At 43.9% G+C, this 13504-nt stretch overlaps 1 protein-coding gene across 1 annotated transcript in view; it reads right to left on the reverse strand.

Annotated features, from left to right (window-relative positions):
* The window catches only part of fbn2a (fibrillin 2a), a 61238-nt gene that overhangs the window by 12540 nt on the left and 35194 nt on the right, over positions 1–13504 (reverse strand). Inside the window, 18 exon segments of the mRNA XM_028971708.1 lie at positions 134–259; positions 680–799; positions 920–1048; positions 1328–1444; positions 1579–1704; positions 1871–1993; positions 3382–3507; positions 3601–3672; positions 3759–3911; positions 4140–4265; positions 5414–5539; positions 5724–5792; positions 5925–6086; positions 6264–6386; positions 6473–6595; positions 7627–7752; positions 7877–7999; positions 8832–8954. Of these exon segments, the coding sequence (XP_028827541.1) occupies positions 134–259; positions 680–799; positions 920–1048; positions 1328–1444; positions 1579–1704; positions 1871–1993; positions 3382–3507; positions 3601–3672; positions 3759–3911; positions 4140–4265; positions 5414–5539; positions 5724–5792; positions 5925–6086; positions 6264–6386; positions 6473–6595; positions 7627–7752; positions 7877–7999; positions 8832–8954 (2193 nt within the window).

Genomic DNA, 13504 nt, shown 5'->3' on the forward strand with positions numbered 1-13504 from the left:
CCAGTACAGAACAGGTTAAAAAGCAGAGCAGACACAGTGATACAAATACCTTCATTACAGTGAATCTTTCCAGTTGTCTACAGTTTACACAATAAAGCTTCTCAGCTGAAAGCATTAGCAGAAAGAATAGTACCATGACACACGCGTCCATTCTGCGACAGCACAAACCCATCTCTGCAAACACATTCAAAGCTGCCGGGGTTGTTGTTGCACGTCCCAAACCGGCACAAGTCAGGAGCTTCCTCACACTCATTAAGGTCTGCAAAGAAGAATAAATATTATTGTAATTTTTTTTGAAGTGAAGTGATTGTCACATGTGATACACAGCAGCACAGCACACAGTGAAATTTGTCATCTGCATTTAACCCTTCACCCTGAGTGAGCAGTGGGCAGCCATGACAGGTGCCCGGGGAGCAGTGTGTGGGGACGGTGCTTTGCTCAGTGGCACCTTGGCCGATCGGGATTTGAACCGGCAACCTTCTGATTACGGGGCTGCTTCCTTAACCGCTAGTCCACCACTGCCTGGTTAAATCCAGATGACAGCTCAGACATCTGAGAGAATGTGTGTGTGATTGGGAGGGTATGTGATTATGTAATGTGACATTAATCCAAGACATAAAATAACATAAATATTGGACATAACAGATGTGTGTGTGCATGTGTTAAATATGGTTCTCACCTAAACAGCGATCATTCTGCACAACGTAACCAACAGGACAGATGCAACGGAAAGACCCATCCAGGTTACGGCATGTTCCGGGCGCACATACTCTCGGAAAGGTGACACATTCGTTGATATCTGAACAAAAATGAAAGGAAAAGAGAATAACTCTAATTATTCTATACTTACAGGATGATTAGTCTAATTATTTGGGTAAGCTGATCAAACCCTTCATCTCACAGTCCCTAGTTGGCTCACCTATGCAGTTCCTGCTGTCTGGGGTGAGCTCATACCCATCTGTGCACAGACACTGGAAGGAGCCCATGCTGTTGATGCACTGGCCATTCTTGCACAGCTGGCTATATGCCATCGTGCACTCGTCAATGTCTGTGAGTGGCAAAAAGACAAAACCACAACAGGGGTGAATCATATCAGAAACTGCCAATAACTTGATTTGCATTAATCATGATCATAACTAAACGAATAAAAATTTGTAACACAGTTGGACATGAACCATGTTCTCAACTGTTAAAGTTCCAAAATAAAGTTTAATTGCAGCCTTTACCCTAGTGACTATGATCTCAGAACAGTACATACTTCTTTAGCTGTTCTAGTTTAATTCAGTGATGTGATAAATAAAATCGATCGCGTTATTTTGGCACTCACCCCAGCATCCGTTGCTCACCGTCATCTCAAAGCCCGGGTGGCAGACACAGTTGTAGGAGCCCACGGTGTTCTTACATGTTCCGTTCCCGCAAGGCTGACGCAGGCACTCATCTGTGTCTACAGCCGGATAGATCAAGGCACCAAGAATGCATTTTAATATAACATTCTGTTGAGATACTTAAATGTCTGAAATAGACTGCATATATGTTTAACGTTCACATGTTGAGTATAAAGCCAAATGTGCAACCCACCTATACACATCATGAGGTTAGCAGTGGGCTCAAAGCCCGTGTGGCACAGACACCTGTATCCACCGACCATGTCCACGCAGTCCCCGTGGCTGCAGACGTTGGGAATCTCTAGGCACTCATTGCGGTCTGGTGTTTGGCACAGGAGAGAGAATGTTTCAGCACCAGCCTCGGATGGGAACTGAGCGCGCCCACATAATGCAAGTAAGTTCTCGTGACTGTATATGCAGAGCCCCTTATTCACAGTGGCACGTCAGTGTTTGCTGTGAATTGTGGGTAAGTCCAGACACCTCACCTCGGCACAGTCCAAACGGGGAGAGGACGAATCCGTCGAGGCACTCGCAGCGGTAGCTGCCTGGGATGTTGATGCAGTCTGCATTCCTTTGGCAGACGTCTGGCATGGCACATTCATCAATGTCTGTGGATGATAAGAGGACGAGGCAACGAGAAGGGAGTGGAACAATGACTGTTTCTGAAAGTGATCTTCTGGCTTCCTGTTGTCTGTTCTCACTCTCTCTCAGATCAGTGAGTTGCTAATCCTTTGCATTAACCAACCAGAGAGCAGGCCAGAAGTGTCAGAAGAGAATCACTTGTGTATCAATAACCAAAATGTGCTAAAAAAATTCTAGACTTACAGGATCTGGTGTTTTTTTTTTTATTATCATCAATTTCCCCTCACAATTCTAGCAAGACACACAAATCCATTTGAGAAGTAACAATTAAAAACTGCTCACTCATAATTGCTTGTCAGAAGACACAAAGGATCACAGTGCATGATGTGCTTCAGAGGTTATAGGAAAATAATAACCTTTTAAAAAAGTTTTATGAATACTGGATTTGTTTTGATAATATTATTTCAAACAGAAAGACACTTCAAATAGCGTTTTGGGATTAATCATAGGCCATGTGCACTCATCGAAGGATTTCAAGAACAGACTCATCTCTGTGGCATGAAGTTTGATGGCCATAAACAGCAACAAGGGAGTTACAGCTACATCAGATGTGCCAACTGGCAGAAAAGCTGGAGACTAGATCCAACCAAGTTGTAAAAGCGTAATTTAGTTGGGCAATAAACTACAGTATTGCTGATTATAGAGTGACAGTAACTGTTCAGGCATATACAAATGCACAAATCTACAAATAGACAAATCATCATCAGATCATTACAGTTTTATAAGTGAATGATCATGTGTGCATGATTCAGATCTACATACATGATCTAATTCCCTCCTTTGTCAGATTTCCCACAAAGGTAAGTGAATTGACTCCACAGGCAATTGAGGCGAGTAGAATTAACACGAGAGACATTGCAGTTCAACTGGAGTCACTTGGAAACAGACAGAACACTAACACAGACTGATACAGTGTGCACAGTGCAATGTGCTGGAGGATCTGGGGGAACTGTTTTTGCAACACAGGCAGACAGTGGGCTAATATTTGGAGAAGACAAAGCGAGGGGACATGTGTTTGCAGTGGTGCCCAAGAGAAGCTGGTCCTCAGACTCACTGACTTCCTGTTCTCACAGGGAAATCTTCTGTAAACCCATTCCAGCTGGCAATAAGCAACTGAGCAGGATTAATTAACAAATAACCAATACATTATCTGGAAATGATAATAGGTTCTGGTCAGTTGCAAGGCTCCAGACAGAGAGACACTCATAGTAAAAGGTTCATAGGTTCTCCTTGGCAGTGTTTTGGCTCTGATTAAAACTGATCCTAAAGAGGACACACTGGAAACAACCCGCTCCTAAAAACCATGACCATTTACTGTTTATATGCAGGTGCGGGTCATCGTTTTGATCCTTACCTTCACATATCAGCAGGAGTTCATTGTAATTGAAACCAATGGGGCATTCACAGCGGAACGTCCCGATCATGTTGATGCACAAGCCATTGCTGCAGAGCCCAGGGATCTCCCGGCATTCATCAATATCTGCCGCAGAAACACAGGGAGAGGGACTGTCAATGAAATACAAGGTAATCACACAATAACACCATGTAGAACCAGGTAAAAACATCGACCAACCTACAGCTTTACCAGTCTTGATGTCTATTTTGAACCCAGGGATCATGCTGCCGCAGAGCTGCCGATACTCATCTACAACCAGAAAGGGGGAGAACACAGTTTCATTTGATTATGAGACGATTTTTAACTCTCTGAAGGTTTGGCTGTCTGCTCCTCACCTGTAGTGGGTGTAGGACAGGCTTGGCAGGGCTTGTTCCATGCTCGACCTACCATCAGCACGCAGCAGCACAGGTGATGTGTGACATTGAAGGCCAACTCATTCTCACACACTGTACCATTATAGTTTCTGTAGCAGAGGCTCTTCCGCATGTCTGAAACAGAGTGATCAATGTTACATGCATGGTTTGAGGGTAGATGTAGTTGTACATGCATCATAATGGAAAGAAACCATAAAAGTGCATATGTAGAATCCAATCAAGTACAATAGACATTAGAAAGCACTTATATTATAGTGTATAATTCACTGTATAATCATCACAGGAAGTGTTCACATGGTCTGATTTGACAATGGCGCTGTTGATGCACAGGGTTGCACTCACCCATGCAGTTGTTCCCTCCATTGACCTGCATGTAGTCTGGTGGACAGACGCAGGTATAGTTGCCCAGTGTGTTGTAGCAGGTGCCTGGGCCACAAATTCCCCGCTGAACCAAACACTCATCAATGTCTGGGGCAGCAACAAAGACTAAAGTTAGACTCCTCAAAATGGGCAAGAGGAACAGGTATTGTTTACTGTCATTGCACGAGTTTGGACATGTTAGGAGCGGGGGGACAAGTCGTCGCACGGGGAGTGGGCACTGGAAGAGCTGGGGAGGATGACTGGAGGCGCTTGACCTGAGAGAGGGAGGCAGAAGGTGAGTCGGAACGGGTGTGGGTCAGAGGACACGACACAGCGCAGAAGGGGGGGGGGAACTCTGGCTCCGTGTGGACCAGCGGGGCAGGAGGGGAGGGGATGAGGCCGGAGCAGAGGAGAACAGGAAGACGGCTGGCTTGAGGATGATCTGGGTGAGTGGGTCGGATGGGGGGGCATCTTGGGTGGCACAGGCGGATGCTGTTGCTTGGCTATGGGTGGCAGGAAGGTGGGGCAGCATACACGTATTTTTGTTGCAAAAGGGGGCACCTCCAGCCCACCAGAGGGAGCAAGATCAGCCTGGGAGACACGAGGGCAGGCAAAGGTCGTGGTCAAAAGGCAGGATCAAAAGTGGCACAAAAAAGGCTAGCGTCTCTGGGAATATAATTCACAAAAGAGCGGGCAGCATCCCCCCTGGCCACCTGACCTTTATTCTGAAAGCTGACCCCCCTCATTTCCGCTTCTGGGTACGTGTCTCCCCGGCTTATCTTGCTCCCTCTGGTGGGCTGGAGGTGGTACGTTGGCCGTTACATTTACATTTATATCTACAGCATTTATCAGACGCCCGTATCCAGCACGACTTACAATCAGTAGTTACAGGTACAGTCCCTCTGGAGACACTCAGGGTTAAGTGTCTTGCTCAGGGACACAGTGGTAGTAAGTGGGCTTTGAACATGTGACTTTATGGTCTTCTGGTTCATTGTGAGTGTGTTACCAACTAGGCTATGACCATCCACTGTTTATTCACTCATTCCATTTTCTGAACATCTGTCCCCACTAATCAACACTTATTAACACAGTTTCTGAATTCTGCTGCTGTGGCCGTCCCATGCGAGTAGCCACCTGAACTCAGTTGAACTCAGAAGGAGGCGGTTCAAACATCTTCACTGAATATTAAGCGGATCTTTGTGAGACTACTTACCCAGAGAGAATGAATATGAAGTGCCACAGGCCAGATTACTTACCTTCACAAATGCGTCTCTCTGTGTTAAGGTGGTACCCAGATGGACAGTCGCACTGGAAACTGCCAAAGGTGTTGATACAGTTTCCTCCTTGACAGAGTCCAGGCAGCTCCTGACATTCATCGATATCTGAGAAAAGGAAAAACAGACGAAATGTGATGCAGAATCCATAGATCAGAGAAAATTACATTATATTTACATTAAAAGCTGCAAGTTATATGAACTAAAGCCCTTTTAACAAATCAATTAATTAACATAACACTTTGGGTCTATAGTGTATTGCACAACTTATGGCCTGTTTGTTTTACTTTACCTTCCAGGATAACTGTTATTGGATTGAGCCTAAATCCCTCTCCTCCTGGACAAAGAGTATTGTACTCAGCTGGAAAGTACACAACACTCAGGTTTAATGCTCCTGAGCTTTACGAGTCAATAATAGGTTTACCCAGATGAGCATGTAAGACAGTGTGTAAGCCAATGAACATTGTGATTAGCATGTTGGCGCAGCACTCACAGGAGTTGGCAACGGGGCAGAGCTCACAGGGGTTCCCCCAGGCTCGGCCCAGGGAGCAGCAGCATGAGGAACGACTTACGCCCATGCCCACCTCCGCGCTGCAGACCAGGCTGCCCCGCCCGTGAGGAACAGCCTCGTAGAAACACCTCCCCACGCGAGTGTCTGTGTGACACGTCCAAAAAATAAAAATCACTTTCAAACAGAGTCCAGCGACCAATACAGCAACCAGCTGGACTGCTTAAGGAGTTGTTAACACATGATGTCTGTGTACAGGCGCCACACCAGACAGTGAAGGAGACAGACTGCAAAACAAATGGATGTGGTCATAGTTGGACTCACCAACGCAGGCCACTCCAGAGGGGCTGAGTTCGAAATCAAGTGGGCAGTTGCACTTGTAAGAGCCAGGGATGTTGACACAAAAGCCATTCATGCAATTAATGGAATCCTTGCACTCATCAATATCTGCAAATGCACAAATGAAGGTCCACTTTATGCACCATGAGCGTGTATAGGATACAACGATGTGCAGAATGAAAATGTACAAATACCTGTACAGTTTCCTCCAGATCTGTCCAACTCATATCCTTCATCACAGAGGCAACGGAACATTCCAGGGATGTTCTTACACGTGCCAAATACACAGATGTTCTGGAAGGAACACTCATCAATATCTGCAACAAGAGCATTAAGCCATTGCCTATTCATTATGAAGATACACTGTTAACATGTATTTCAATTAAGGGACTTTTTATTTGCATTAACACTCAAGCATTCATCTTAATTTTCCAAGGTCATTTCCAAGACCTGTCGAGGCATAAAACATGCATTTCATAAGAAGGCACTCAAGAAAAGAAAAAAGAAAATTTGTGAAAGAAAATTGTCCATGTCAGAAGTTTCTCATCTGCCTCATACACAACTCTTCAAATGTTTTGAAGTATAAAACACGTATTGGCATGTACACAGTGACATACTCTCTATCCTTATTCATATACAATTGCAGAACAGCAGAGACTATAAAAATGTAGTAAAATTCTGAAATGATTCCAAACAGTAAGGGGTCAAGAATATGTTCTAAATCTAAAGTGATATAAAAAGTAATATAATCCAATCCAAGCAAGGCACTAAAAATGCATTTCAATTCTTTAATCCCACTATAGATTATCATGTACTTGTTAGATGCATTCGAATAGAGATGTGTCTTTCACTAGACAAGATCTGGAGTTTTGTGACTTCATCACTATTGTGTAACTTTGCCAGCAAACTATGATACACAATTCAACAATAAGGCAGGAGAGGTCCTCAAAAACTGAAAAAAAAAACCCCACTTATTTACACCTATTTACCTCCTCTGATTAGCTCTAGCGAAATGCTACAGTCAGGATACATAATACTAAACTCACTTATAAAAACAAGGTATAAGGTAAATGTGTGCTTAATAATTAGACATTAAAGTCCTAGACTAAAAAAGATTGGGTTCATTCGAAATCTCTTTTAGTTTGGGTTTAATCCATAAACGGGAAATTAACCCAGAGAATTTAATATTCGGTTTTCTATTATGAGATGTTTTGGCCTATAAATTCTAGATGCCAACTGAATTACACTGTGGAATATCATTTTCCTTTACATTTATGTGTGAATAAAAAAACTTTTGTATACAGTTGCGTGTGTGTGTGTGTGTGTGTGTTCAAGGTTGAGGGCTCACCTTGGCAGCTACGGGAGTTGGATGCAGGAGTGAAGCCCATTTCACACTCACAGCGATAGCCTCCAGGGATGTTGAGACACTGCCCATTCTCACACAGGTCAACGTTCTCCGCACACTCGTCCATGTCTGAGTGTGTGGATTTTGAGTGTGACAAAAATGGTGGAAAAATATTACTGTGCGAAGTCCTTTACCCATTAATATTACAAACTGTATTCATTCATCTAAATTATCATCAGTTTCTTTGTCTCACCTAAGCAGTTGAAGCCGTCCCCGGTGAAGCCTTCAGAGCAGCTGCAGTGGTACGAGCCAGGCATGTTCAAGCATTTAGCACTACCGCTGCACCGATGGGTGCCGTTGGTGCACTCATCCAGGTCTACCAGAGGCAGCAAGATACTTCTTAAGAAAAATACATTCCAGGGCGATTCCTAAACTGCCTCTCCAATTTACAATACCTTAGTGTCCAGGGGTTAACATTTACAATGACCGTTTGTTAGAGGGAAAGTCGTCCCCCGAGAACAACTTTAATTGCCCCTTTGGGACAAATAACTTTTTTTATTGAATTGAACTTAGGGTTAAGTGTCTCGCTTAGAGACACAATGGTGGTAAACGCAGTTCAAACCTGTGACTTTATGGTGAGTGGCAGTAAGGCATTACTCAGCGGTCTTTGGAGAAAATGTGGGAATGAAATCAAGAGCTGACTCACTACCCAAGCCGCCAAGGAGGGCCGAGTAGATTTCACCAGTCTCCATGGCTCTTTGATATACAATTCAGACTCAAATCCAGTCTGCTGATATGTCCTTCCTGTTGAACATGCACCATTATCTCACGCTCAGCTGACCATGCCCTCCCTTGCTGTCTCTCTCCCAGGCTGGACGTCTGCAATGGTGTCCACCCCTCCCTGCTCTCAGATGGTCTGTGCTCAGCGTTATCTGAAGGCCCGTGGCTTGGGATCCAGAGGAGTTTTATATTGGCTACAAACTTTCCCATTTACAAATACACATATAAAAGGACATATGGTGCACATTAAAATAACCTGACATTCTGATTTATATTGGACTCTGAATCTTAAAAGGCTCTCCTAGGAGCACCTAGTATTTACACGGTAACACTTCCGGAAGCAGACACCCGGAAAGAAAGCAACAGTGATGACACAGCCAGACATGAAAGGATGTAGTCATCCTGACCACAGAAGATAAGCAGCTTACCCACACACTTCACCCCTCTGCCCACCCAGCCCTCTTGGCAGGAGCAGCGGAAGCTGCCTGGCGTGTTGATGCACGTGGCGTGAACATCACAGTTGTGGGCATCAATCTCGCACTCATCCACATCTGCAAACAGACATTTACATTCACAGTTGCAATTAAAATTCCATCATGTGGTTTCCAAGGCATCATGCTCACAAAAATACAATTTCGCTAAACTATAAAATGTCCTAGTCAGCGCCATACCAGTTCTGTCTTCTTGGTTTCAAGCAGTAGGTGATGCATAAACATTTTAGAATGTGTTCAATATTTAGTCAGTTTAAAATTTTTATGATAAATAAATAGTCTGCACTCTGGTGTGATGGCACCCTACCCTGGGGGAGCCTATACCCTGCGGCATTGTCCCGGGCTGGGCATCAGCAGCTGCAACCCTGATTTAGTGTTGAACTACCAAAAAAAGTCTGGACAGACCTACTCATTATGGGTCTTGCATTATTTCCTTATAAAACAAAACTGAAGATACAGAACTAAAAAGTAACATACATGAGTTTATGTAATAAACAAAAAAAAAAGCAAAAAAAATATTCTTGTTCACTGATGAGTGCCATGAAACCCTAGGTCCAGATGGTGAATGGTTGGTGGACCGACAAGACTGCAACATCAGCAAGGAAGTGGCGGAGTCATGTTTAGGCAGGAATCATGGAGAGAGATCCGTTTGGCCCCTTTAGGGTCCATGAAGGTGTGAAAAGAACCTTTGAAAAGTATGTAGAGTTTCTGACTGACCACTTTCTTCCATGGTACAAAAAGAACTATGATTTTCTGTATAAGGGGTCCTAAGTTAAAATGGGGTTTGTCATTTGTGAAGTGATTGTCATTGAGAAGCACAGCATGCAAAGCACACGGTGCACACAATGAAATTTGTACTCTGCATTTAACCCATCACCCTTAGTGAGCAATGGGCAGCCATGAAAGGTGCCCGGGGAGCAGTGTGTGGTGATGGTGCTTTGCTCAGTGGTGCCTTGGGACTCGGGATTCGAACCGGCAACCTTACGATTATCGGTCCACTTCCTTACACGCTAGACCAGCCACTGCCAAATGTAAAATGTAACTTGATTGGTTTATGATTGAAATACTTTTTTTAATATGACCTCCTAATGCTGCAAATTGCATTTTGACTATTTTCAGCTCTTAACAACCTATAAAATGTTTGAAATGTGTTGAAGTTGATGACTTGAAACACATGCTGACTATCATTTGCATCGACTAGTTAGGAAAATCGTAAATTGGAATGCGGAGTAAATGTTTGTTGCATTCAATTCTTGAAAATTCTCTATAACCACCACAGAGTAGGTGTCTCCAAACATTTGACTGGTAGTGTGTGGTAGATTGGGTTTTGTGCAGTAGTATCAAGTATTGATCCAAACCTTGTACCTTTCTCTTGATCTTCCATTTTTACCTTCTCCCTTTTTCCAAACTGCCATCATGTGTAACTATCTCTTAAAGGTTTAGGAGAACATATTCACACTGCAGAAGCTCAGTTACCAGCAACCTCACCAACCCCATTTTGTCATCTACTTGTTGTAGACTGCCAGTCTGCTGTTATTAAAGCTGACTTCATCTCTGCCCTAACTACTCTCCACTCCCTGGACTTCTTGGCATTAACTGAGACTTGGATATCCCATCTGCCTGTAGTTTTTCCAACAATCCTAGGAAAACTGGGAGAGGAGGGGGAACTGGCCTCTTACTATCTCGGAATTGGTCCTTCACACCACTGGCTCTCACGCATCTTAAAAAAATTTATTTGAGTTCCATGTAGTCTCAGTTTCTTCTTAGTGAACATCCTTCCCATCGTCATATATCGCCCTCCAGGGTCACTTGGAACCTTTATTGATAAATTGGACAATGTGCTCAGCAATATTCCCATAGACACACCTTTAATTCTCCTAAGTGATTTCCACCTTCCACCTGACAAACTCAAATCATCTTGCCTTCTTCCCCTTCTCCACTCTTTCTCCAAGCAGCGACAAAGCTCAACCACCCAGCCCAAAAGAGGGAATGTCCTGGAACTGATCTTCAGTCATCCCTCTCCACCTACCGACCTTTCTTCCACTAAACTTCTCTGGCTTTTTGTTCAAGTCCTAGACACTCATTTCACTTCACTTTGACTCAGTGTCAATTATAAAGTCCAGTTTATCACAGAGTCCCCCTGTTAGACACAGACAAAGTTAAAGTCACCCTAGTTAGGCTGTCCTAGTTAGGGTACCGGGCCACTGTAGCACCAATATACTACTATTACCACATATTTCAGTATCGGTCGTACAGTGCAACCGTCTGCTGCTGCTTCTGTTTGTTTTCTCCGAGACACGGAATCAAGCGCCCAGACTACTGGCAGACCCCAGTGAAGAGACCAGCAAATAAATCCTGGTTCCTGACAACTGCTAAACAAGGACATACCATGAAACAAACCAGAGGGTCACCACAGCCACCACCACTGTTACAACTACAGCTTCAGGGATCTTCAAATGGACCAGTAACATCATTGTGGACACATAATCTAGACCATGACACTGACTAAATCCTGGACTTTTCCAACCCTACAACTGTACAACTTTTGGAAGGGGGTCCCTCTCTGTATCACTCCTTCCCAAGGTTTCTTCCTTTCTTTTTTTTCTCTCTCCTAGAGTTTTTCCTTGTGTGCAGAAGGGTCAATTGTGGGGGGTGTCAACTGTAGGGCCTGTCAAAGCCCATTGAGACATACTGTATGTGATTTTGGGCTATATAAGAAATAAATGTTGTTGTTGTTATCTCTGATCATCACTTATGTCCTTCACCCCCACTCTACCCCCACCCCCACAACACTAACCACGATCCGTCACTCATTTGACATGTCTGCTTCCGACTCATTCTTCTCCTTACCACTGGAAATGGCCACTTTCTATGGATCATCTCTTTCCTCTATCTTTCAAACCCAAAAGGACTTCTCCCCCTGCTCCCCGGCTATCTGAGATGTTGTGCAGCAGTCAAAGAGAACTCAAAGAGCAGCGGAGAGGAAATATAAGAAATCACAGCTTGACTCAGACCTGCTGCATTATAAGAAAATCCCAAGCAACTTCTCCACTAACCTTACCTCTGCTAAATCTACTTTCTACAAAGCAAAACTGGAAACCTCTGCCACAGCTCTCAAAAACTCCACAGCATATTCTCATCACTCCCTCTGCTCCATCTTCCAAAAATGCTGAAGATTTTCATCACAGGGAAGACTGAGCAAATCTCATTCTCCACAACCCCTATTCTACCATCTGAAGACTCGCCGTCCACACTAGAAGAATTTTCACAGCTCACATCAGATTAAATAATTCAGATCACATTTACAGGCGATTGAACCACCTGTCCACTGGATCCAATCCCCTCCACAATACTCCAAATCCGATCTCCAATACTCCGATCTCTCCTGACCTTATCCCCTTCAATTCTCACGTCAATTACATGGGGTCATGAACTATCTGTCTTTAAAACATCCAAGGTTCTTCCAATCCTTAAGAAACCCACCACTGATCCTACAGACATCAATAACTAAAGACCAGTGGCTTGTCAGTGCTCTTCTCTTCTCTGTGTCTACAATCAGCTATTATTTTATCTGTCTCAGAACAACCTCCTAGACATCAACCAGAGCAGGTCATTCTACAGAGACAGCCATTCTGGCTGTTTCTGAGAAGTTACATGTGGCCAGATCTGCAAAACTCTCATCTGTTCGTATTCTCCATGACCTCTATGCAGCATGTGATACCGTTAACCACAAGACTCTCCTGCAAGACTCTCCTGTCCATTTTGAAGAGACTTGGAATTTGGGGCTCAGCATTAAAATGGTTTGCTTCCTACTTTGATGAGGTCTTACCAAGTCACTTGGAAAGGATCCACATCTGCTTCACACAAATTTGCTACTGGTGTCCATCAAGTCTTTTCCTTTTCTCTTTCTACACAAGATCACTAGGTGAGGTCATTTCCTTGCATGCGTTATCCCACCACTGCTATGCCGATGACACACAACTCAAATTCTCTTTTCCTCCCTCAGATGTACATGCCGCTTGTAAATGTCTAAATGACATTTCATCTTGGAACTCACTCCCTTCTAGCAGGTCTACCTCTGAGTGACATCTGACATCTATGACTAACACAAAATGCAGCAGCACGACTCTTTTTCAACCTTCCCAAATTCTCCCACACCACCCCACTGGCTCCCAGTAGCTTCCCACATCACATTTAAAAATACTGATGCTTGTTTACAAAGCCAAACATGGGTTAGCACCATCCTACCTCAGAGCCCTTATTACACCTCGCACTGCACCTCACACTCTCCGACCCTCCAGTACCTGGTCCCTCTACCGCTGAAGGTACGAAGAAGACACTCATCTAGACTCTTCTCTGTCTTGGCCCCTAGGTGGTGGAATGAACTTCCCCTTGAGGTCAGAACAGTACTTTCAAATGACAGTTTAAGAACTTCCTCTTTAGTGAAGACTAAACTTGTGACTTTTTTTATAGCCTGATTTTTGCAAGAAAAACTACAACAGGGTGAATAAAATGATGATATTCATGGTTTGAGTCCAGAACTCGACCAGAACTGATTACTTAATTGATGTTAACATTAAAACATGTCACTCTGGATAAGGCCTTCTGCC

Source organism: Denticeps clupeoides, chromosome 3, assembly GCF_900700375.1.
Source record: "Denticeps clupeoides chromosome 3, fDenClu1.1, whole genome shotgun sequence".
Lineage (NCBI taxonomy): Eukaryota > Metazoa > Chordata > Actinopteri > Clupeiformes > Denticipitidae > Denticeps > Denticeps clupeoides.